This window comes from Arctopsyche grandis, chromosome 5 (genome assembly GCF_051622035.1).
Source record: "Arctopsyche grandis isolate Sample6627 chromosome 5, ASM5162203v2, whole genome shotgun sequence".
Taxonomy (NCBI): Eukaryota; Metazoa; Arthropoda; class Insecta; order Trichoptera; family Hydropsychidae; genus Arctopsyche; species Arctopsyche grandis.
Genome location: NC_135359.1, coordinates 3,845,371 through 3,871,625, shown reverse-complemented (window position 1 = coordinate 3,871,625; position 26,255 = coordinate 3,845,371). Strand labels below are relative to the sequence as shown.

At 36.8% G+C, this 26,255-nt stretch overlaps 4 protein-coding genes across 4 annotated transcripts in view; 1 reads left to right on the top strand and 3 right to left on the bottom strand.

The window, feature by feature from the left end:
• LOC143911644 (uncharacterized) overlaps positions 1-26,255 on the bottom strand; it is a 146,005-nt gene that overhangs the window by 69,061 nt on the left and 50,689 nt on the right. The window lies entirely within an intron of this gene.
• Positions 2,856-8,756, top strand: S (EGF receptor activation regulator Star). Its single transcript, XM_077430710.1, has 6 exons — positions 2,856-3,118; positions 3,197-3,380; positions 5,101-5,315; positions 5,387-5,593; positions 6,873-7,082; positions 7,157-8,756. Exons 1-6 carry the CDS (start codon positions 2,954-2,956, stop codon positions 7,298-7,300), a joined length of 1,125 nt encoding a protein of 374 aa, XP_077286836.1. The 5' UTR covers positions 2,856-2,953; the 3' UTR covers positions 7,301-8,756.
• Positions 13,548-25,862, bottom strand: LOC143911638 (clathrin interactor 1-like). Its single transcript, XM_077430613.1, has 11 exons — positions 25,381-25,862; positions 23,611-23,812; positions 23,408-23,536; positions 23,131-23,239; positions 22,967-23,056; positions 22,804-22,900; positions 21,393-21,562; positions 21,205-21,316; positions 20,984-21,129; positions 20,742-20,915; positions 13,548-15,079 (listed from the first exon to the last, which is right to left on the bottom strand). The coding sequence occupies exons 1-11, from the start codon at positions 25,428-25,430 to the stop codon at positions 14,541-14,543; spliced, it is 1,818 nt and encodes a 605-aa protein (XP_077286739.1). The 5' UTR covers positions 25,431-25,862; the 3' UTR covers positions 13,548-14,540.
• LOC143911637 (telomere length regulation protein TEL2 homolog) lies at positions 15,388-20,495 on the bottom strand. Its single transcript, XM_077430612.1, has one exon. It carries the CDS (start codon positions 20,469-20,471, stop codon positions 17,715-17,717), a length of 2,757 nt encoding a protein of 918 aa, XP_077286738.1. The 5' UTR covers positions 20,472-20,495; the 3' UTR covers positions 15,388-17,714.

Genomic DNA, 26,255 nt, shown 5'->3' with positions numbered 1-26,255 from the left:
GGCCTTTGAACTTTACATAATGTGGGTTCTTGGTACTTATTGAGGAGCACTTATCGATGCTATTTATGAATTAACGCAAAAATGAAATATTTGTTGAAACGTTAATTGTTTACTTACATATATAAGTTTAGTACATTTATTTAAGCAATCTTATATTTAACAAAGAACCAGATAATTTTAATGTCTATTGCACAGAAGTTAAAATATATGATTAGATACTTTAAGTAGTCGATAAATTTTGATTGCTTCATTTGAACAATTTAATTTATGTACTTGTACGTTTATTGGATGCGATAAACATTTTAAGTGTAATCACTTCAAAGTAAACGACAGTTTATGTAATAACTTATTTTGTATCTTATCTATGATTGCATTGATTTAGATACAAAAAACTTAAAGATACTAGAGAGCAATCAGTAATTAATAAGGTCATAGATTTAATTTCGATAAAAACAAATGACTTTCATAATCGTATACCATGTGGTGCTCACTGTACATGGAATATTATATTTTTGTTTGTATTTATTATTATTTTTTGTCTCACTATACTGCTTTTTTTTATTACTAACTTCTTCTTATATTTTATTCTGTACATATATTAAACTGGTAAACGGACTACTAGTCATATGTAAACCAGTCACAGGACAACCGGTCGCTCTAGATCGGTCACACGTGATCACCCGTCACACTAAAACTGGTCACGAGAAAACTGGTCACACCCTAAAACTGGTCACGAGAAAACTGGTCACAAGCTGGTCACAAGGTACCCACAAGCAGGGGCGTCATTTGAGGGAAAGGGGAGGGGGGGCAGCCGCCCCCCCGAAATTTGAACGGGTCTATCCACGTTGTTTTTTGTATTATTATGAATTCGAATTATAATACTAATCCAACAAAAAAAGAATATTGAAATTCTTTATAAAACTATTAGGGTTCGGTGATTATTGGTAAACAGTTCATCATACTAACGATAACTATCATACTTGAGTGCCAAATTTGTGTATTCGTGATTTTCATGGAAAAAATTGTCTTTGTGACCATCGCAATATGACAAATAGTCCAATTACCCACTATCAGGTATAAACACGTCGATTTTTTCCAGAAAAAATGTTAACTAACAAAATATATTTAGTTTCGTTGTTTGTCTTGCTTTGAAAGATAATTGTTAAACTTGTTTATCCTACGAAACAAATTGTTGAATAAGATTGACTTTATATTATTGAAAAAATGATTAAGAGAAATAGTTAAAATTCATATACACTCATTTTTTTAATGGTAAACGGACTACTAGTCATATGTGAACCAGTCACAGGATAACCGGTCGCTCTAGATCAGTCACACGTGTTCACCCGTCACACTAAAACTGGTCACACCCTAAAAGGTCTGTTCATACATAGTCAGCACGTACCGACTTCAGCAGGTATCCGGCCGTACGAAAAGTATTCTTCGGTACATTTTGTATGGGTATATTCATACCAACCTTCACGTTTACGCCACGGCAGGCTTACAGCAGTACCCGACATTTCCTGTTCAGCAATATCCGTGAACGTATCGTATCCGTTTTTTTGGCCATCGTGGAAATATAAACGCGAATTACGTGCCATGAGTCTGCCACTTTGCTGTTTTGGACCAATTATCGATAGTGACAGTCGACAGCTGTTCAATCTTTCGACATTTAAAAAAAATTTAATTTTTTTACGGAAATATTAAAAAAAAATTTGTTCATCATCCACAAGCTCCTTAAAACTCTCCTTCGGTTTTTCTATTATTTAACATGGGATGTACATCAAAACGCCTCCGCGCTTTTTTATTGCCTTCTTGAGCTTCTTCTTTCAACAACAGCGCGATTATACATAATTTTTCGTTCGATAAACGTCCAAAAATTTTTGCTGACTTGTATTCTGACGCGTAGCTACGAATGCACGTGTATGCATTCATATTGCAAGTACTCGACAATACGACGTAAGCAATATTGTACCGTATCATCATGGCCTCTAATGTATAAGTAAGCCGATTTTGCCTTGCACTCGGCCAAATTACTGTAAACGTGACGTGACCGCGACGTGTAGGTAGACATGAATAGAAATGTAATAAAATTACATATTTGAAACGGAGCCGTGCAGTGCTGTTAAGAGGGTTGTACACCCGAAACCTTAATTTTGTTACCGTTCCTTTCTTCGATATATATATTGAGTGAATGCGACAATATATATCAATATATATATTGATTGAATGCGACAGTTGCGCTTCGACCAGATAAAACGTATTTTAAATTGACAAAATCGAGGTTTCGTATTCTACTATTTTCACCTCCAAAACTGGACCAATTTAAAAAAAAAATCATCATCGGTATGAGAAAGATAGTTTCTGTGCATCTATCGGCGTATTTTTTTTTAAATCGACCGTTAAATAAGCACGCTGGACCCGTTTCGTGGGTGTAAAAAAGAGGCGATTTTATAGATGTTTGGCGGCTCCTATGTCCTATAAAAAATAATTAATCAAAAAAATAAAACGATAGATGCACCCCAATGGTGGATATCCATAGCATATTAAAAAATAATTTCTCTAGTGCCATAATTGAGGAAGGGAGAAGTATAGTACGTTTGTATAGACAAGGTGCTGCTGTCCAGCCCTCTGAAGTATGAACAGACCTAAAATCGGTCACGAGAAAACTGGTTGACCGATTTTAGGGTGTGACTTAAGCTTCCGATAAACACAACTGTGTTTTGATAGGCTGAGATACCTGCAAACTCTTTTACGTTGCCAAGTGTGTAAGCGGTTTTAATTTATAAATAAACTATCGCGATGTCTGTTTTGCTATGATATATTGAGAGTTGGCAGCAGTGACATTTAGCGTTGTTGTGCATGTCGTGCAGTCAGTGGCTGGCGCGAGGGTGACGTGAGTGGGAGTCAGGAGTCGAAGAGTGGAGCGAGGAGTGAGGAGTGAGGAGCGAAGATGGTGCGAGCTGCCAGCGCTCTGGTCGCCAAACTTCATCGACTGCTGTGGCGACAGCTGGCCGAAACCACGCCACTGCCACCGCCCACAGCAGCACCCCCTCACCCTCCCCCAACCCCTCCCGCACCCTCCCCTCTCACTCGAACCCAAACTGCACAACTCAAAGTACGTTGAATCGTTTCTTCTAATGTTCCAGACGAGCGAACAACTTCCGACTAACTTCCTTTTTTCACTCGTCGGCAGGACGGAGCGCCCCCTTGCAAAGGAGAGAGATCGCCCCCCTCGGCCTCGGCCTCGGCCACCGTCGCCTCGGTGGAGTCTGCGGTTCCCCCGGAGGAGCCCTTTCGTCACTTCCTACCGGCCGCTCTCTTCATCCTCACATTCGTCACCGTCATAGGCACTCTGCTCATTTATATGGATAACACTGGTTAGTCAACACACAACTTGCATCTTCTTCTTCTTCTTCTTGTTAATGCCTTGTCCGCATCCGGACGTTGGCGACCACCTCGTCGATTATTTGAATATATCCGCATCAGTCTTCAGCGGCTCGGAACAGCTCTTCGGCGCTCATATCGGTCCACATGCGCATGTTTCCAAGCCAAGATAACTTTTCCCTGCCAATCCATTTTTTTCCTTCTATTTTCCCCATGGTTATCAAACGGAGAAATTCGTATTTTGGACCCCGTATCATGTGTCCGAGGTACTCCATCTTTCTCCGCTTGATGACAGAAACAAGTTCCCTGCCTCTCCCCATCATGCCGAGGACGGCTTCGTTTGATATCTTTTTGGTCCACAGAATATTCAGCATACGCCTATAGACCCACATCTCAAAAGCTTCGATGCGGCTGATCATCTTGGCTTTCAGAGTCCACGTCTCACATCCGTGTGGTAATACTGTCCAGACGTAGCTCTTCGCGAATCTCAACCGCGTATGAATATTGAGATGCTTGTTTGTAAGCGCCGCCTTCATTTTTACAAATGCTGTTCTAGCCATCTCGATGCGGATTCTTAGATCTTCATCTGGGTCCATCTCTTCATTCGGCCAGGTACCCAGGTACCGGGTACTTGCATCATTGCATTCAAATACAGTTACAAACGAATTTTGTTAATGTTTCTATTCGGAAAGCAACCTTTGCTGAATCAATTTGGTTCAGTAATCACGATTTGGATTTTGGATACTTTTCCATTATCTGGAGCCACTTCATAAAGACATTCATTGATCTAATTCGAGGTGCAATTTTCATGAATTCAGTACTAGAGCTTTCGAGCTGGCTTAAACCGAAATCGAAAACCGGCTTTTTAAGGTTTTTTTTCTTCACAACTAACACCTATGAAAGATCAAAAGAAATGTGTATATCCAAACTTTCTTGGGGAATAGGCGTATATTTCTTTGAACAACAAAAAAAGGTACAGCACTTAGCGGTGGATTTGAGATTTAGTAATGGACAAAGACCAGTTCGTAAACAAATGAAATATTATTGAAAGTAGTTTCAATAACCTACACAAGGCCTTTCAGAGTTTTGGCAAATTGGGTTTAACATAATTTGTAGTTTTTGCGTGTTCAGGTATAAAAGTATATAAAACTTTATCGTAAGTTGTTATGAATTCGTTTCCGAAAATTGCATGGTTCGACAAGCCTTTGCTGTTCTAAGCTAAAACAAATGTGTAAAAATAACTTTAATATATGGAAATATTTCATAGTTCATTACGTTTTCGAACACAAATTCATCTCAGCAGTGTTCTTATTCACGATTCCACGGTTACAGTTTTTCTACGAGGCACGACTTTATTTTTTTAATATATTCTTGATAGTAGCTTATTTTAAATCAGTCAATTCAGGATCTGCCATTTTACGGCTGTGATATATTATATAAATTTAATTATTTATAATATTTGTAATGAAAATATGTATATTTACAATGTTTTTATTCGAAATGAAAATTTAAAACTTAATTTTCTGATATTGGTGAAAGCCGTTCAACCGACTTTTTCTTTTGGAACCCCTAATTTAGTACATTTCTTAAAAGAAACGGTACCTTATATATGTATAAAATTCACACATAAATTAAAAATTACATAGACTATGAGACTTAATCAATGGAAAGTATAACGATTTTTGTTTTTAATTGTGCAAATTTTATTTTCAGTCATACAATTCAAACAAAACATGCGAAGAGAAGACGAACTGGCTAAAGTAGCCCAAGATGACGATGTACTGGTGGCTTATATAAGAGAATGGCAATTGACCAGTGCCGCTAAACCGTTCCCGCCACACTCTCGTCACCCGTCTCTTCCTCCTGAACGTCTACCTCCGTTCCCTACTCCCATAGAGAGCGTTGTCGCCCAGTTGCTTAACTATAAGGTTTTTTTTATTAACATTACTTCATAAATTTGGAATAATACATGAGTTTGAATAAACAATGTAACTTTTAGCACAAAGGCGTATTCGTCGAGGTGGGAGCTTACGGTGCTGCATCAGGAGGAGGATCGAGAACCGAATGGCTGGAAAGCACTTTAGAATGGTCCGGACTATTGTTGACTCCTAATGCCCACGACTATTTTCGACTACGAGCTCGACGTACCGCACCCGGAACTCTAACGACACATGCTTGCTTGAGCACGTCTACACATCCAAAAGAAGTACACACTTTCTATAATCTAACTTATAGTTGATATATCTCTTAAATGTTGGTAAATTTATTATCTAAACTAGCTTTTCCAATGTCAAGACCTGTTTCATTACATATATATTGTATGTATGTGGTATAAATCCTGGCATATAGCACTGTTCAGGACCATGGTTGGGATGTGGCGAGCGAGGTGTAGAATAAACACATGCGTTTTTCAATAATGTTGTTTATTATAACTAGAGCAGTGGTTCTTAACCTGGGTTCAATCGAACCCCAGGGGTTCGGTGGAGTTCAAGACACACACCCGACTCATGATTCGAGTGCCAATTAAGAAGGGTTCGGTGAATCCGCATATGAAACTGGTGGGGGTCAGTACCTCCAACAAGGTTAAGAATCACTGAACTAGGGTAGGACCAGAAGCGTGCCGTTCTTTGTTTATTGTTCGCCGTGCATTGTTCATTTTTATGATGAACCTTTTTTTTTTGCTTTGTAGTTTGCTCTATTTCCTGGAAAATAGGCCCAAAATGCCCTTTTTCTTGGAAAAAGCATGCTTCTGGTCTTTCCTCTAATTATAACGATACAAGCGGTGGCTTGAAGGCCGACCTCTAGGAGTGCAGGTCTAATTGCTACTAGCGTTTACATCTCTATCTCTTCCCCCACCCCATAATCAGTCTTCATCCCCATAACACACTCTTTCTCAGCCACACCCTATACATCAACCTTTCGTTCAATTCCAACCCCACAAGTATATAAAGCTTTTTAGGCAGGAAGGTGTCCTGACCTATGAAAACACGTTTGTGTTTGGAATAAGTTTCTTCATTCAGTATATAAGTCTGTATTGTTTTATGTACGGCGAAGGAGCAAGTTGATCAACTTAGGAGGAGTGGACTGGCTGAACTCCAGAGGCTCATTCTAGCGTCTGGGGGGTGATGCGCTGGTTTATTTACTTTAGTTCGATACGTGGCTGTGTGTAGCTATGGGGTAGGATCGTTTGTTGTGATGCTATTATTGTACGTTCTGGATCACTTAACGCGTGTCGAGAGTTTGTTGTTTGGAGGCCATTTTCTGAGCAGCTGTGCAATTTATGTTTTCCTCCAGGTGTCTAGCGATCATTTTCAGTGCAGCTGTGTGATGATATTATTGTTTTCCGCCAGGTGCAGGGTTGTGTGTCTAGAGGTCACTCGATCTGGGTGTGTAGCTGGCACAATGCAGATACAATGTATTTTCTACAGTTTAAAAATAATAGTAGGGGTAATTTTATCAAAATTGTACAGCATGTTTTGTTTTAGATAACTTATCAAGAGAATTGGCCACGAGAAGAGGTCGAAGTCGGTGTTTTGGCACTCGGCAACGCCGGAGAGGAGTTCAGCGCACGGGTAAAATGCTTCCCGTTGTATTCGTTGCTGTTGGCTGCTCAGAAGCGCAACGTCGACTTCTTATCACTGTCTTGCGGAGGATGTGAATTGGCCGCTTTGTTGTCTTTACCTCAGAATGATCAGGTTCGATTTGAAAATCACTGTTATATATATATATGTATATCTATGAGCTGCATAGTAATGATGATTTATTTCAGGTGCACATTTCGATCGTGGAAATCGTCGGGAAGCAGAGTGCCGGAGCTGAAGCATTGCTCCTGTCTCGGGGCTACAATATTGTGACGAAAACGTCGACAAGCACGATATACGCCGTCCGCGATATTCCGACTTTGAAAATTTGAAGATTCACATTTCGTCGACGATTTTATAATATGATCTTTTTTTATTTCAACAACTACATATTCAATCGAAATGAACGAATAGATTCTGGGCATTTTTCAATATCATCGATGATATTGTAAAGATGGGATTGTATTTACTATTATGTGTTACCAAATATAAAATAACTATTGCACTTTCAATTTAAGCATACATATTTTCGTATGCACTTTCCGAACATGACAATCGTATAAAGATATATTTATACAATAGTTAGCCATATCAATGTTGAATATGCACAAATTTAAATCGAAAATTATATATGTTCAGCAGTAATTTGCCATTTGGAAATATTCAAGACACAATGTATGTACATTACAAATTGATATTTGTAATTTATTGTATACATTTATACACACAAGACAATAATTTGTCTTCCGTCCGCTAATTTGTATTGTGAAGGAGTGAATGCGTTGTGTAACGTTTAAGATATTATTTTTATTATTATTGATTTGTTTTGTCTCGAATTGATTGAATTTAATTATAAATGTATTTTTTTCATTCTTCGTTTAATGTATTTTCTAATTACATTGTTTAATATTAATCATGTATGCATGTATTAATCAATATTATTTCGAATCTGATTTTTATATTTGACAATTTATATTGAAATTCGAATTTACATTTAGTGAAACTATTATTAATTTATAAGTTCAACGAATTAGGTATTGTATATCCACTACTTATAACCGTAATCGTAGTGAATGTTTGTGATTTTGTGCTTTTTTTTTTTTTGTTCTCCATCCGACTGATCGTTTTAAATATTTTCATTGTAGAGAATATGAGCCTCATGGTCGTTCAGCGACGGAAGGTCACTTCCGCAGAAAGGTAAGATAGATAGCTCAAACGTTGGAATGTTGACTGATGTAAACTACACATTATATAGGATTACGAATAGTTTTAAAAGTACTATACAAGCTTCTGTGATCAAAGTTGCCTCTGAAACGTAAAGATAGATATTGAATACAATGTTGAATTTCGCTTTTCGAATTGATTAACGATGGTATTGCACACTTTCACCATATTCTTCGTTGTATGCGCGTATATTTTTATACGATGTATAATCATTTAAATTGTATGTTATGTTGTATTTATAATAAAAAACCACGAGGTATGATTAGAATTTATTTTTTAGTACATTTATATATTTATTTTTGTGGTCTTCTAAATGTGTACTGATGTAAGCATCTCATTCCATAGATGTATTTGATTTATATATATATATATATATATATATATATATATATATATATATATATATATATATATATTATTTTCCATGATTATTTAAATTTAAGTTTTGTATTTGTAACTAATGCATATTTTGATACGCATGAAAACGAATTGGTTATTATTGCATATTTAAAAATTAATCGATCGTATATGAAATTTTATTTTGCATGCAAATAAACAATTGTTGAAAAAATAATTGTTTCTCTTTTTTAAATTTATTTTACAATGTGTAGATTTTGAGAAGCGCTCACACTAGTAAGCGGATGTACGTGTCACAGTTCACTCTGGTTCGTTCATGAATATACTAGTTGGTTCATACAAGAACAATTATTGGTTTCAGCTCAAGTATTAATAGTCAAAATCTTCAAATAGACTCACCAGGTGTCGCATGAAACTTTTGGCGGTCAAAACGCCAAGTTTTAAAAGGGAAATCCTATGGAAGCACATTACAACATTGCTTTAATTCCCGTTTCTGCTATTTTTTCAAATATTGAAACATGTAAGCATACAAATGGGATGGGACAAACCATTGAGAATACTATTTAAATTTATGCCCAATAGTTTGTGAACACTATAACTGGCCAGATTGGTTTGTGTATGAACAAACTAGTATACTAGAACGAACGAAATGCACTAATTAGGAGGCCACACGACCGCCCACCCACTTTGTATTATTGTGAATCATATGGTAAAGCTACAAATCTACAAAGGGGTGCGTCAAGGATGTATTTTGTGGAGGAGTACATCATGAGAAGGGCGCTTGATCACTGGGAGGGAGGTGAAAATGAGGGGGGAGGTAAAGGAAATCAAATCTCAGATACGCCGATGATACCACTTTCATAGCTGATTCCGAAGAGGAAATGGCAGATCTACTCCACCGTCAATACTTGGACTCAAGACGAACAGAGCGAAAACGAAGATTATGATGGTGGATCGGCATGGTCTACTCGTGAGGACAGATGCTTTATCTGATCTTGAAGTTGTACACGAGTCGGATCAACGTTCCGACGCTTATGATAGTGGATTGGATGACAGAAGGTGTGAGGTTGAAATAAAAGTTAAATTTATGAAGACCGGGACAATCACTGTGTATACGAAAATGCATCTGGTCTGAGATTTGGTCTTCAACGTATTTCTATACGGAGTGGAGACACGGACGGTATGAGCTCGAGAAAGGCAGAGAATTAGACGCTTTTGAGACGATGCTTAGAATCTCCTAGACAGCAGGAAAAACCAATGCTTCTATCTTGCAAGAGCTGAGGGTTGGCGATAGGCTATCATTCATCTGTCTTATGCGTGTCCTCTAGATTTTTGGGCACATTGCGAGACTAGACCAGAACAGCCTGGAAAAATTGGCCATCCTCGAAAGCGTATAGGGAAGCAGAAGAAGAGGACGATTTCCAAAATGGACTGACTGCAGATTTTACACATTAGGTCACAATTTAAATGTTTATTCATTTACCTTAGCAACACGCCGTATATTCAGATACCGGTTTTGTTTGACAACTGAACAAGACCAATCGAGGCTTGGCGATTGGGAGTCATCAGGACGGTCTTGCCTCACTCGGATCTACGCTACTTAGCTGAACATTTATTCAATCAATCTATGTATACTCGTCATTACAGATCGCTCCAGTGCGACGAGTGTACTATATAGATCAAGAAACACATCAAATTATACATGACATCTATGATCAAACATCGTATACAATACGACCAACAAACATTTATACAGCAATATGATTTTTACACAACAATCATCCTCAGAGACATCTTTGAGATATAACATAATAACTCAAGATTTTGCGCGAGAAATGGGGAGGGAAAGCCAATTTTGCAGGAGTCGTTTCAATGAAAATCAGAAAAATTGGCAAACTCTGATAGGAAACGACCGACCTGGTCACAAACCAAGATCTGGCCAGCAGCAACCGGTTTGGCTCGAACTCACAACCACACAGTCCATGCTGCTGGTTATATATAAAAAAACGATTCAATAAAACCACACATAACAATCATTAGATATATTTTATTATACCCAAGTAGTGTAACATTAACCCAGCACCTTATGAGCATTGTATTTTTATTTACCTTAAAACAATTAATACAATCATATAAAATAATATAAGTTTAAACATTTATATAAATATATATGCCGAGGCGATCCAAAAACATTTTTAAGTATTTTTTTTATATCATTTTATTCAAATAATAACTTGAAATTGTTTTTACAAAAAAAAATTTGACACGACGTTAACTACTTTTCCTCGGCCGATGCACGCACGAAAGCTGTACCCCACGTGTGACAACAAACCGATAAAACAGTGCTTCTAAAATAACACGGTGAGACTACGACACCAGCTTTGGCCATTCGGCGAGCACCCAGCCGCTAAAATAACGTTATTTGAAATGCCAGCGGAGCTTAGATGAACCGCCAAATGCCATAGTCCGGCAGCAATCGTATCTTTAATCACACAGTAGTGAAATTATCATATGGCGTGCAACTTTCCCTCTATGTATATATACAAATAAATCTGCGTGCCGAAATACCTACGAGGATTCACCCAACGAAACAAACTCCATTTATGACCGTTTCATTTCTACATACAAAAAAAAAAGGAATGATTAGTATTGATTGAAGAGTTTGTGCTGCGCTCGATGTTTCTCTCCGTTCACCAATACCGATATGATGTAACAATTATAAACTTGTTTTTAACTACTGTATATATATATTTTATAGTTCAATATGAACTTTTTCTTAAATGTACGATACTTTTTTCCTAAATATTATCATATATATATATAGTGTTTATGGCATTATTATGCATGCAACACAGCTCCGAATCGACATACCGAGCCTATATAGCAAACAATAAGTGCTCAGATGCATCATCAGGGCAAAGGAAGATCACTGAAGCGACACACAACACTTGACGAGTACACGGGTAAGGGTATTATGCGTTTATATATATATACACCTATATAGTACAAGAAAAATACATTTCCGTCACAACACTAACTACATAGTACACCGTAGCTTGCCAATATGATTATAAGTATTATTTTTAAACAATATATTGCTATAAAATCAGGTTTGTGCTTGCTTGTGAATATATATTTTTAAGGGTAGGCCTGCTCGTAGAGTTGACATATGGTAAATCGGATTCAAACTCACAGTTCAATTCAGATTTTAAGCCGCACGACTTTGCATTGTGTAGTGGTTTTTATTTTTATTACTTTTGTAAATCAAAAGATTCGACTTTGACTGTTTTGATCTCGATATCAATTCTTAACTGGTGTTTAGATTTATACGTCTATCTAAATTTATACTGAAATTGACTACAGTGTCATAGTTTCTGAATAAAATATGGATATTGCACTAAAATTTTTGGCCTACAGTGTATTTAAAAGCATTACAACATACTTTTAACTCAAAAAATATCCATCTATGGCACTATTTAAGTATTAAAAAATGTTTTTAACCCCAATATCCTCCCTTCAGGTGGCACAGAATTAATTAATTATGCTATATATAGAGATAGTTATATACATATGTATGTTTTGAGGGCTCGTTATTTGAATACTAAAAGTGACAAATTGGTAATAAGACACGTATGTAATACTTAATTTCTGTTAAATATGTTAATTCGTTGTTGTTTAGTAACAATTATGCAACTTATTAATAATATTTTAGCGTTTTATCATTTAATATTTGAAACAATTTCATTGGCTATGATTTACGATAGAAAGATATGTATGTAGATCGAATATCTGAGCTGTAGTCATTGCGTCACAATCAGATGATGATTTGAGTCCGATTTACCACATATTTTCGTCTAGCATTGGGCCCGGTATTGATTTAGAACACTTTGTAAAGTTTTACGCAATAATAGTTAGCTCTTGATTAACTTCAAAGGAAATGTTTCATATTTTGAAACATAAATCGCTCACTAGTTGTAATTGTGATGCAAAAACGCAGCAAATAATGCATTATGATGCAGCGACAATTGCAATCGGTGAACGAAACAATAAAATTAAAAATAGAATAAATATATATATAGGTTTTTTATTCCAAATTGACCTTTTTTTTTTATTTCAAACTGACCTTTTTCATTTCAACCTCTTTTCAACGTCAATTTGAAACGGAAAAAAGGTCAATTTGAAATGAAAAACCTGTATATATATATATATATATATATATATATATATATATATATATATATATATATATGTATATATCGACAGCACAGAGGAGTAAAAATAAAATACACAATAGAAGTAGCAAGTAAATTAATAAATAAGTTAAAATAAATAAACATCAAAATTTTTAAAAAACAGATTAGGAATGAACGACAGCATTGGAAAATAAGATTTTATACTTAAACACGTAAATTATATATGTATTGTATAATATATAAATATAATTTTGTAATATTATTGTATGTATCATCAGAGCACTTAACAAAATAATAGTATAATATAAGAAAATCTACACGTTATTGTCAACATTTTAATTTCATTTGAATAATAAAAATACCGAACGACCGAAAAGAACGAATTTACATACTAAATTCTTCAGACTCTTCAATAAAACGCGTTTTATGATTTTTTAAACAATTAAATTGGCAGCTCGAAATCTATTATCATTATCATGTATACATTATAATATGTAGTAAAAGACAACATTGTCACAGTGTGAATTTAATATTCTGTACGCCACATAAACTTACTAGACTATCTAAAATTGCACAGTGGAACTTAATTTAAAATCTCTAATAAATTGCTATTGGTAATAATAATATAATATGTATAAATAATGTTTGTAAGCGATAGATACATATAATATAATATATATACGTCAAAACTTTGTACAGAATGGAATTATTTAAATTTTTCCTAAGTCATACGCAATTCGCCAATTCAATACAATCACACCTTTATAATCAATTTAAACTTGAAATTACCCTTTTTTTTATAAGTAAACAGTGATATGATACGGGGGGGGGGGGCAGAGGAGCTAAACTCTTTCGAAAGTACGTGTCTAGTTTAAAATCTATCAAATATAAATTGTATCTATGGTTTTAGTTCACATCAAAATGTATATACATTTTAATCGTCTAATAATAATACAAATAAAAATTATTATTTTGTTTAAATATATGTGTGTATACGAATACTTAGATTCAATCAATCGTACGCTAATTTTATATCATCTTATTATGTACACATTGTAAAGCCGCTTTTTTATTTATTTTGCCGACAGCGAATTTTTACAAATTATTCGAATTGCTGTTTGGTCGGTCGATTCGAATCGGTAAAAATTTCATGTATTATTTATTATATATATAAACTCCTCCTCAAATCCTCGAATCTTTCACTACGATAAGATTATTCATTATTGTTAGATTTATTTACAGTTTTTTTTTTTTGCAATAATGAGACACGCAATCCCAAAGTGAATATGGCGAAATTTTAAATCACTTTCACTCGAACAAATTTTGATGTAAATCTATGACGAAAGGAATTTAATGGAATTATTAAAACATATATACGCATATACATTGCTATATCACAGATGAACGCGAAAATTTCACATTCATATAACATTTTAACAGTGTTTTTTAAAAACTTATAATGTTATAAAGTAATTTTAATATCAAAAAAGGAAGATAATTCTCTAAAAAAATAATAAATCGTAAAATGAAAACGAGCAGGCGTTGATTATTTAATTTAATTAGAACGTTCTAGTCAAGACATGCTTTTATTACTTGATATTCACTTATGAAATTTCTTGCTCTGACCCTGCTTATAAAAAAATACTATAGCTTCGAATAGAACGTCGAACAAATTCACCGATTGTTTTATTGCCAGTAGAGCTTTTTACGTGATATAAGTAAGTCCTTGATTTTATTCATTGAACTGATGATGTGTTGTGGAATTAGAGGCTTAATCTATCCACAGTATTGGCTTATATCATTTGAATTGAGCCTGGAAAAACGCCTGATGCTGGTTCGAGCCCATCGGCTGAGCTCCGAACTGTTGATTCGCCCCGCTAAACATATTATTAGCATTCATATTGCCGAATGAATTACCATTGCTGCTGTTGTTGTTGTTGTTGTTGTTCAAAGACAACGACGGATTGGTCGAAAACATGTTGGCTGCGGCCGAATACCCGTTGTTCGGCATCGGCTGGTTGAAGTTCAGGTTAGTAGCGAGCGGCGTCTGCTGCGGCGGGAAGTTGTTCATATTCAAAGACATGCCGTTAGCGGTGTGGATCGGACTCGACGGATTACTCTTCAGATCGTTCATCGACGGCGTCGGCCCACTCTTCGGAGTCTTCGTGCCGAACAAATCGTCGATGTTTATGTTCACCTTGCCGCTGCTGTCCGCCCAAGTCATACCGACGGGCTGTTTGTTTTGGTTCAAGTTGGCCAACGAGTTATTCGCGGTCTGATTATCTTTCGACGGGACTATGGAGATGGGTTGAAGGGTCGCTCCGCCCCCGATAACATCTGCCAATCAAAAAGAAACGCACAATTTATATATATATGATACGTCGACAAAATCAAAACAGTACCTTAAGATATTGTACATATATGCAAACAGTGTCAATGTCTTACGTGTCTGCTCATTTAAGTCATAACAATATACTATATACACACTTTGATACGTTTCCAAGCTCTCAAAATAATCCATTTCAATATAAATATATATTAGGCTTAAGATACATTAAACGTCATATACATAAATATAAAAATACATCTAATTTATACAATATTACGATTCGAAAATTGGATTAAAAATAAAAATAATTAGTATATGAGACTCGTTTATTTTGTAAACATTCAATTTTAACACATTTGATCAATTTTTCGACAACATGAAATGTTTCACTGGATATTACGCACAAATATTTGGTTTACATCAATACATAGAGAACACGCAACAACAATTGATATAATTGAAATGCAAAATATTCGATCTGTTTAATTTATACAATGGTAGTTTGGAGAATGACACGGAACCTCAATAATGATGAGGTTTTGAAAGTGGCAGAGTAAAGACAGACCCGCTTCCAGAACTATCAGATTAAACACGCATTTTAACACATTAATTAATCGCCGATGACATATTCATTTAAGAATTATAAACGACGTAGATGAATACATTGATACAACAATACAATCGGTTGCAACCGATACATGTACACGAAAGTTTCAGCAATCAACTGGCGGTTCGAGTACAATTTACTATACGGTTTCAACTAAAACCACAGACTCGACCATTGGATGTGATTGTAACTTAATGTGCACTTTAATCACCATTATATCTAGAAAATCGACAAAACATGACGAAGAGATCAAATGTAATAATTAGGAACTAACAATAAATGATACAACTAAGGAGAAAAACATAACAATCAAGCCCCAAATTGAAGCAATTATACACAATTTTATTTACAATGTCACTTCGCCACTGGTCAGTGTTTCAATTCTGACACTTATTTGATACTCACATGCAAATATTATACAATCCAAAAAAATATTCTTAATGTAGAATGGAGAATATTCCGAGTAATAATAAATGATATTAATAACTCGGAGCAACAAAAATATTTACCAGAGTGAAGACTGATCAATCTTTACTAAGTTTGACGCACAGAATTCGAAGACGACAATGATTTTTATTGGTTTCTTCTCGTCTATGAGATATGAGCGTTTCAAAAAATGCGCAATTTTTACAGATTTTTGCAATTTTAAACTCAAAATCTAGTATCGTAGTGCCAAAAGTGAGTATTGGAATCAATAGTCAGATGTTTTTTATATTGAGTGTGATTTTTTATTGCTTTAAAATACTTATAATTAATTATCTAGTTAATTTTAAGTCAAAAATATACATTTTTCTCTCGAGCTAATATGCATTTATTGGGCCAGTTTTATAATTCACCACATTTACAAAGATTAGTTTTCAATCTCCATATTTTTTTTATCTGGATTTACCAATTCAAACATTTTAAATTACTAGTTTATGTGCGCGAGCGAGTGAGATCTAATGATGCGCATGAGTAGGAATCTGCAGTATTTTTACAAGGCTCTCGTATCATTTTATTTTTGAAATTTAATCATAAAATCACTTACCGCTAGAATTAGTACATTCAGACAAAATAATTTGTATATAAAATTATTATTTTGAACAAAAATACCAATAATTTTATTTTACTACCGCCATCTATGTTTAAAACTAAAAACTGGATAGACATCACCCACTTTTCAGAAATTTCAAACGCGTCTTGCACGATATTTTTGCACCATCGTAATGGCGGAGGACCCATTTACTTATATTGATGACCAAAATGAGCAATATGGCAAAGTATGAAAACGATCGGATGAGAGGCAAATTTTTTCCTGAATTGTAATAAAGGAGGTATGTAAAAAAATATATCATTCTGAACGTATTGAAATATAAAACTGGCCTAAAAAATGTACGATAGCTCGAGAAAAAAACGTATAAAAAATATATACATGTTTGATTTTTACAATTCATTACATAATCAATTATACATACATATTTTAAAGCAATAAAAAATTACAATCAATAGAAAAAACATCTTACAATTGATTTCAACACACACTTTTGGCACATCGATACTAAATTTTGAGTTAAAGACTGCAAAAGTAAAAAATCTGTAAAAATTGCTCATATATCATAAACGAGAAGAGACCAACAAAAATCATTGTCACATTCGAATTCAACGAGTCTTTCAACTTTGTAAAGATTTATTAGTCTCAATTCCAGTAAATAAAAAGGTGATTTTTTGTTCTTCAGTGTAATTGGAACATCAACGTTGGAATATCATAGGAAGCTTATCTGTGCCTTCAGGTATTATAAAAAAATACTGATAAGAATTTTCGGAAAAAAGCCGCTTTACTTAAATGGAAATTTATAACTCTTTGATTGTTAAAATGCCTAATTTATCAAAAGATTTATGATTATATATATACATATGGCCATCGTAAATAGTAAAAACAACCAAAACAAATGTCCACTAAGTAGGTAAATAAAACTAAGTCGGCGATTCTCCAGATATAATGGTAGGTGTAGATTTGCTCCCTACAATAATGAAATTCAACTTCCCGAACGACAAGCTTAAATAACCGTTTCGATCCTTTCGAATAGTAAATTTTCGATTATGCATTGAGCGCTCTTGGCCAAAATCTCGCACTCTTTGAAGTCGTTAGTTCTGATGCAGTTTGGCGTCGAATTGTGACATTCGGACAGCCACATCTTCATCTCGACCAACTGCTCGTGGCAGTGGGTGCGAAGAATGTCAGCCGAGACGCTCGACACGGCAGCCACGAGCAGTACAATAGTGGCGGCCTGGATCTTCGAATCCCGATTGTATCTCAAACACCAAATCACATTGAGAGCCTCGACGACAAACTTCAAACTATCAATGCTGTTCTTACTCGATATCAAAACGACGGATACGACGGACAGAAATTTTTGCAGTACGATATTATCCGAATCCCTCATCAAACAATGGCCCGCCAACGTCAACTGATGCTTCCCGAACCCGTAAAGAAGTGGATAGAAAAAGCTAGAGGCGACTTTGGTGAATGTGTTTTTACGCGCTTTAGAGAACGGATGCACCGACTTGGAATGAAAATACTTGGTTTTTGACTCCAAGCGTTGCAATATGATCCTTTCGGCCGTGCTCAGCGCGGATTCCGCCAATTTCTTCTTTCTATCATCCGTAATTTTTACGTTTGGTTTGATTTTTACCATTTCAACTACCGGTGCAAATCGAGACATGCGATCGGCCGCACCAGCCAATATATCGAGGAGCAAAAGTCGCGTGAAAATAGAGTATTTACCGACGGGCATATGAAATTCCCTACAGAGGTGTTCGGCACACGTCATCGGATAGATGCAAACTATTGCTATGCAAGCCGACGTGCGAATCTCGTCAAAGTTATCCATCGCGTACTTCTTCTCCAAATGGACCAGAAGATCTAAGAGCTCGACGCCTAGTTGGAAGTCGTCGTTTGGCAACTGTTGATAGACGAGTTCTTCGGCGACGAGGAGCGACTCGCTGAACACTTCCTGGTCGGAAGACTCGACGAGATTATCGCGCAAGTCTCGCAGGAAGCCCGGTCTCTTTTTGACCTTGTCGGGCAGATCGTCGCTCATATCGTACGGCTCCAAATCATCATCGGAATCTAGCTCTAGATTTTCGATCATTTTAATATTAGCGGCGTCAGGTTCGTTCTCCTCAATTTTACATTTGGGGTTTTTATTCACGCTAACTGTCGGAATATACAACGGTTTTAAAACGACTGTATCGTTCGACTCGTCGAATATTCTGACACCTAATTCTTCCAATATTTTAAATCCGTTCTGAATCGTGATATTGGATTCAACGTCAGTCGGCACGTAAGAGGAATCAAAAACGCATTTCTTACTGATTTGATACAAATCATCATACAATTCCTGACACTCGTCGCTAAAATCTTCATAATCAAACTTTAACATAGGCCTTTCTTTTCCGTCAGGTTCACTCAAGATGAGCATATTCAATGACAACTCGGCAGTAGCCATTCCGAGACACCTCACTAGCGGATCGATAGAATCCAAGTGCATCGAAACGCCGTCGTATAAATTAGTTTTAATCTTAGACACAATGTGAATATTGATACTGAACTTTGTCATAATGCTTAAATAATTAATCGCCAGAAGCAATGCTTGAGTGATGAAAATTCTTTGATTGAAACTAGTATAAAGCATTCCACTCCTAGAAGACCAGCTCGACAACAGCCTCAAAATGAGATCAGATAAGATGTTGTCTTCGTACAGTTTAGACTTGTCGATCATAATCGACAGATACAATATCAAATTTTCAACGAGAAGGGTGTCTTTACAAGAATAATCGCTCATGACTGGAATTTTGGTGCAAAGGACGTACTCCCAATCTTTGTTTTCTCTTACAGCCCTACCGAGCATATTGAAAAGAAGAATGCTTTGCGGCGAACGTTTGAAATAATCTAGAGGAACATTTCTTAGAATCATCACGGAAAAAACTTCAATAGCAGACCGAGACAAATTCTCCAACACATTTTGAATTAGACGTTTCTTCAAATACGAGCAAACATCATACGGACCAGCCATCGTCCAAGACACGAATATATTTATAACGCTTGTAATTGATCTTGAATTACAGCAGTCGTTAAAGTTAACTATAATTTTACTTAGAATATAAGAAAGAAATTTAAGGCTGTACTTTGTATCTGCATAAAAACAACTGTCCGACATGAAATCAATAGCTCTCACTACGTGAAAAACGAGTATGCTACAATAGTTTTCCAAAATAAACTCTTTCGGCGTGTCTCTTTGCAAACAATTTGCTATTCTATGAGGCAACGAGATCAAAAATTGAACATATTTTTGCCATTGAGAAAAAAGAGGCGTCGATTTATTCGTAGCGAGATCAGTTTCGTTCTCAATCAAAGATATGTTGACGATAGCTATAAATACAGTATCACTTTTCAGATATTTCTTGGTGATTTCTACAATGGATAGTAATTTATGTTTGTTTGCCAATTTCAAATGTGTGCACAGGGACGAGAGGATTTCCAGAGAGAACTCGAAACAATCCTCGATTAGGAACAAACTAGCCACATTCTCATCGATGATATTGTTCCTCAACGGCCATTGAGACTCGAATTTAGTCAACAGCGCATCGAGGAGCGCGGAATAGATGGTTTCTGCAAACACAGGCCAGTCGAGTAAGGATTTATCTTGACCGCAAAGTCTCTGAGGAGTAATGTGACCGGGCAACAAAAAACGCAGTCTTCCGATTTCTCCAGTGATGGACACAACGTCTTTGTTCGATTTGATTCTGTCCATATTTTGCAGTTCGTTCAGAAGTCTGACAGTGAGTTTTTTAACAATATACGAGTAGTCAATATCGCTTTCGCACGAATCTTGATCATGTATGCTGCTATTCTTGACAGATTCGACGAGTGCACCGGAACAGTCTGAAATACCAACAGTACTCACTGTGTCCCGAACTTTAACAACTAATTACATACATTCAGAATATAAATGATAACGAAAAAAAACGCATTAAATAAATGTGAGAAATTAAAAAAAGTTAAAAACAAAATCAATAATTACCTCCTAATGGATCCAACGAAAGCGAGGATAGTTGAGATGCGAGTTGAGGAACCGGTTGAGCCATTGGAACCATCTGTGGCGAACCCAGAGACAAATCTAATAATCCAGACGATGGTTGGCTCGCTATAGAACCTCCGAGCAGATCCAATCCAGATGTCGGTTGATTATTGGTATCTAAATAAAAAAAAATACGACTACTTTCCAGTATAAATAGAGACATGAGCATTTAAAGAGCATATTACTGTTAGTGTTAGAAGACACAAAGGCACTGCCGAAATCTGCAAACTCGTCGGCCAGTGCAGCAACTTGAGCAGCAGCCGGTTGAGGATTTCCAAAAGCTTTGGCGAAATCTCCAAACTCTTGACCGTCCTTACCGGCCTCGTCAGATCTGCAATCGATAAGCTCACGTTATAAATTTTACATGTACGAAAATTCGAAAGAGGCGACCGAACGACTCAACAACCTCGGATTGAAGTCATCGTCCTTGTTGGGCGAAGACGGCGAGCAAGTTTGAAACAAGTCGTCCGAAGCCGAAGTGGAATCGTTCGAGTTCTTCGCATACTGAGCTGCAGCACCTGAAAACGACACGACACGAACATTCAGCGAGTTCAAAACGAGAGCAAAGAAAATACGAAGCAAAAATTGACAAACCTAAATCAATTTTTTTGACGGTTCTCAACTGGTTGGGAATTTTAGCAGGCGATCTTCCGAGCGATACATTCACTTTAGATGATGGAATGGTAGGGTTTCTCTGAGGGGCTGTATCAATTACACTTGCCTTAGCCGGTGGCGCCTCTATCGTATCCGAGTATGCATCTAGTCTACAATTTTTAATGTTCGTTTTAACTTTCCATACAAACAATAAACACAGTTCTTATTCAGGATATAAACCGCACGATAAATAGTTCAACAAATGCACTTCGACATATCTATTCACTGCAATGAATGAATGTTATACATAGACTAGTGTTGTACCCGATGAAATATCATCGCATGGGTGTTGGCATATTAAGTTATTAGCCTTTTGAATGCTGACAGAAGCCGATCAGCGTTTTGCCAACAAGTTCATGGGCCTGAAAATGTACAAAGTAAACAAGAATACTACCCGCTAAGCCTTTCCAGGTAGCATTGAAAAAAAAAAATGCATTGAACATGGGTCGTGTGATCCGTGTCGATGATTATACAGACTAGTTTACACCGGAATTTCTGAATTTATAACCATAGCAGAATTTCTCGATGGAAATCCCTAACTGCCGAGTATTTTAGATCGTGGCTTGGCATTTAGATTGTGAGCATTACATTTTAACAACAATGAAGAAGATCGAACTGGTTTTGGAAAAATACATTCATTAATACACTTCCTTTGATTATTTTATATTGTTGCAAGATATATTAGAGTCTGAACTCGGCGGTAGTAATCTAGGGTTCGTTTGAATCAGCTAAAATTTTTATACCTCCTTTCTATTGAATTTCTAAATAATTCTAGTTGGAAATTTTCAGCGTGGCGGGCTCTCAACAGAAAAAACGTCAGCACCCAAAGGGTTAAATATAAAAAATTAAAAGAAATGTGTCAGTCCTTTGTTCGATCTCTACACACGGTCGAATTTTTTTAAATACCCTTTAAATATATTTAATTTAATATGAAAAAAATTGTAAAAACTACCTACCTACCTACATATAAACAATATAAAACACCAATAGAAAAATTAATTAAATAAATGCTCAAAGACTAATTTTCCTAGAGAAAACATTGGTAGCAAACAGTATATATAGAAGTTCTTTTCTTTCTTTATTATTATATTCGTACATTTTGTTGGGCGTGTGTTAGCTGTGACATACATATGTATGTCAAATCGAAACGACTATTATAGTACGGCGAGCGTTATCTCAGACAGACACACCGAATAGCGATATTATATATATACATATATGCAGATTATTGTTTGTAACTATGTTATATTGTACAAAAAAGATTCACAAGTTGAATTTGTCAAACTATTCATCAATTGGATCCTTCACAAAGAACTATAATAAATCGGCATATAAATTTCATTCAATTTACTTTGGACGAGTATTTTTATTAGACTTATTCGCACTTTCTTCATCGGAATCTTCTCTTTCGGCATCATACTGATCATCTTCGCCGGTGTAGTCTGATCCTGAAAAAACATTTGAAATAAAACATCGTACGTTTTCAATGCAATTAAGTACAACGAAAGGCATACCCCATTGTGTTTGTGGTTTCCGACTTGCATCCCAGGACTGATCGCTGTAATCACTTCGTGTCGGACCCCCCATAGTATCAGACGACATGCCTATACAATAAGAATGATTCAATATAGAAGAAAGATACACACCGGAGAAAAAATAATCAACAACAAATGCATACCTATATATTTATCTTTGTTTTTCTTCGCTTTTTTACGCTCCTCTCTGAGTTTTTCATCGTCTTGAATGAAATCTATTAATTCGCGTACTTTATGCCTTACGTTAACACCCTAAAAACATTGTAAATTTGATTGGTGTCACACTCCCGACAATAATCTTATCATTGTAAAACGCAAGCATTAATTATCTCGCAGATGACACAACTTATCTTATCTAAACAATGCAATGCTCTAAATAAGCCGAAATAATATTAAAAATGTATACATATACATATATACCTGATCCTTTCCAGCTTCATCGACGTGCGTGTAATGCTCGAGCGATCGGAGATCGTAAATGTGCTCTCGGGCCGAAGTCACGACTCGCTCGGATCCATTTCGGACAAGATAACTTAATAATAGAAGACACTGAAAAGTTTAAACCAATCAATAATACCGAATTCAGTTTAAAAGCAGTGTTTTCGTTTTTCAATAGATAGTACCTTGTAAGTACGTCGCCAACGGTATTTATTATCTTGCAGCATACGTCGCCACAGCATGGACATTACTTCGGGGAAATGTTCGTAGGTGAATGTGGCGAGGGCCAGCTCTTGCATCAGCTGTCCCGTGGGACCCCATGCTTCCTCGTTGGTCGCCTCTCGGACCTTTCCTTCGATTTCGGTGTAGTTCATCACCACATTGGTACTGCAGGTGAAAATGCAAGTCATATGTACACAAATGCATAACAAGTACAATATTGTTGCGTGGACGTGAAGTGGGGGGGTTTCCAGGATCGGAGAGAAGGACACAGAAGGGTTGTAGAAGCGGTTTATTCGTCTGCTCTCGTCGGTGCTCCAAGTCGGAATGGTTTCCGATTCGAGAGCGCCGCATATTTATACATATTGGGCTCGACAAACTATTGGTCGAAGAGTCGGACGATCCCATTGGTCGTTACATACGGCTCAGTCATACGTACAGGCCATTTCGACGGGAACGAGAGATCAGGTGATCTGCGCTAGTAAACCATCAGTCCACGAGTGCCACTCACCTAATCTCTACGTTACAATATTTATATAGGTTTTTCATTCAAAATTGACTCTTTTTCATTTCAAATTAACCTTTTTCATTTCGAATTGACCCGTTTTTTATTTCAAATTGACATTGAAAAGGGGTTGAAATGAAAAATGTTTAATTTCAAATGAAAAAGGGTCAATTTTGAATGAAAAACCTGTATAATAATGAATTTAGTAGCTAGCCAGTGTATTAGTATTACTGTTTTGAAGGTTGTTTTTATAATATACTAGCTGAAGCCGGCATGTGTTGCAATGCCACAATAACGCATGCAATTCCCATTCCCGTTCCCATTTGTCGGAAAAATGTAGGCAGCGAACACATTTGAAATTATTCAATTGTTGGTTTATTTTACCCTAACAACGCAGGTCGCGACGCGAAAACATTTGAAATTATTGTGTTGCAATGCTACTCATTCCCGTTTTTGCCGATGTTTTATTTACAGTATGCTTCCCAGACATGCATACAACAAATCCTGAAAGTTCCATCGTAATCGGTTGAGTTGCTTAGGAGCCTATACGAGACAGACAGACATTCATTTTTGTATATATAGATTGTAGAGAATAGTATGTGGGTTGGTTCTATTTAGCAGAATTAAGTTTATAAACTAGCATTATAGAAATTGTGGTTACGGCTCATTTTTGATGAGTGTACTTTCCCGAAAACGATTGCATTAGAAAGTGGCTATTAAGTATGACTGTTTTCAATGAAAATATACATATTGGTCAATACAATATGGAAAATCCATTAACCACTCGACATTGGGTCAATCGTGTGTACGTATTCAATATACAAAAAATTTGATGTTTATTTTGTAAATTTGAACTTATCTTGAATACGCGCATAATTTGCAAAAAAAAAAAAAACACCAGAACAGAATTGAGGAAAATATGCCGGTTTAATGGTTTTCCAATGTGTAAGAAAATGTAAGGTGTATATATTGTACAATTGTTCGATTCACTTGTAGATTTGTTAGAGGAAAAAAAGTGCGAGCGAGAGAGAGAGAGACAGATAGATACGATTGAGCGGGGGATAGAGCGAGAGGGCGATACGTATGTGCAATATGTTTTATTAGTGTGGGGATGGGGTTGAAGGTGCCGTTGCAACAGCTGTCACGTGCGAGAGTGACAGAGTGCGCGAGTGCGGGCGTGCGAGAGAGAGAGAGAGAGAGCGATAGAGATGTGGGCGTGCTCGGTACTGACACTTTGTCCGCCAATTCCCGCATCTTCCACATGCTGATGAAGCGGTCCATCTTGGCCGAGTCGCGAGCGGGCGGTGGGTGGGGGGTGGTGACTCTCAGCGGTGACGTCACCCGCCGGAGTGGAGTGGCTTCTGCAGCGAGGAGTTTGAGGAGTGTGAAGTGTCGAGCCTCGATCTCAGGCCAGCAGCGGCACTCCTTCGGCGGCCGTCACACTTCGCTTCATCCGTCGTCGGCCGTCGCTCGCGCTCACGCCTGCCAACTCCACACACCAACACGTCACCAATACCACAGAGGCTTTTCCACGCACAAAGCCTTTTCGTTCGTATTATCGGGGCTAATTCGAATTTATATTATGCGCTCACTGCATAGATATAGAATATCATAGATACGCTCTAAGCCGGTCACCGTGTCGGACCATACACAAACAAAAAAAATTACAGATCATGCACACTCTCTCTCAGTAGCTAGTTGGCTTCTAAGTAGGAAGGTCGATTGACATTTGTAGGAATCTCGTCATCGTCATCGTCATCGAAACATTCGAGAATATTCCACAACAACAAACCACATTCCTCGCAGAACTCACCACACGTACACAACACGTGCACTTCTTGGAATCAATCGCCAGTTCCTTCGAGAATGTTCCACCCCTCACACTCGAGCGGAACGAAACCCAGACGACGCACACCTGCAGCCATTATATTGAACTCAAGCGGAACGGTGCCAAATCCAACTCAAGCGGAACGGTGCCAAATCCTTCGAGAATGTTCCACCCCTCACACTCGAGCGGAACGAAACCCAGACGACGCACACCTGCAGCCATTATATTAAACTCAAGCGGAACGCCCCTACCAGTCGGTCGAAACACGCCGCCACCAT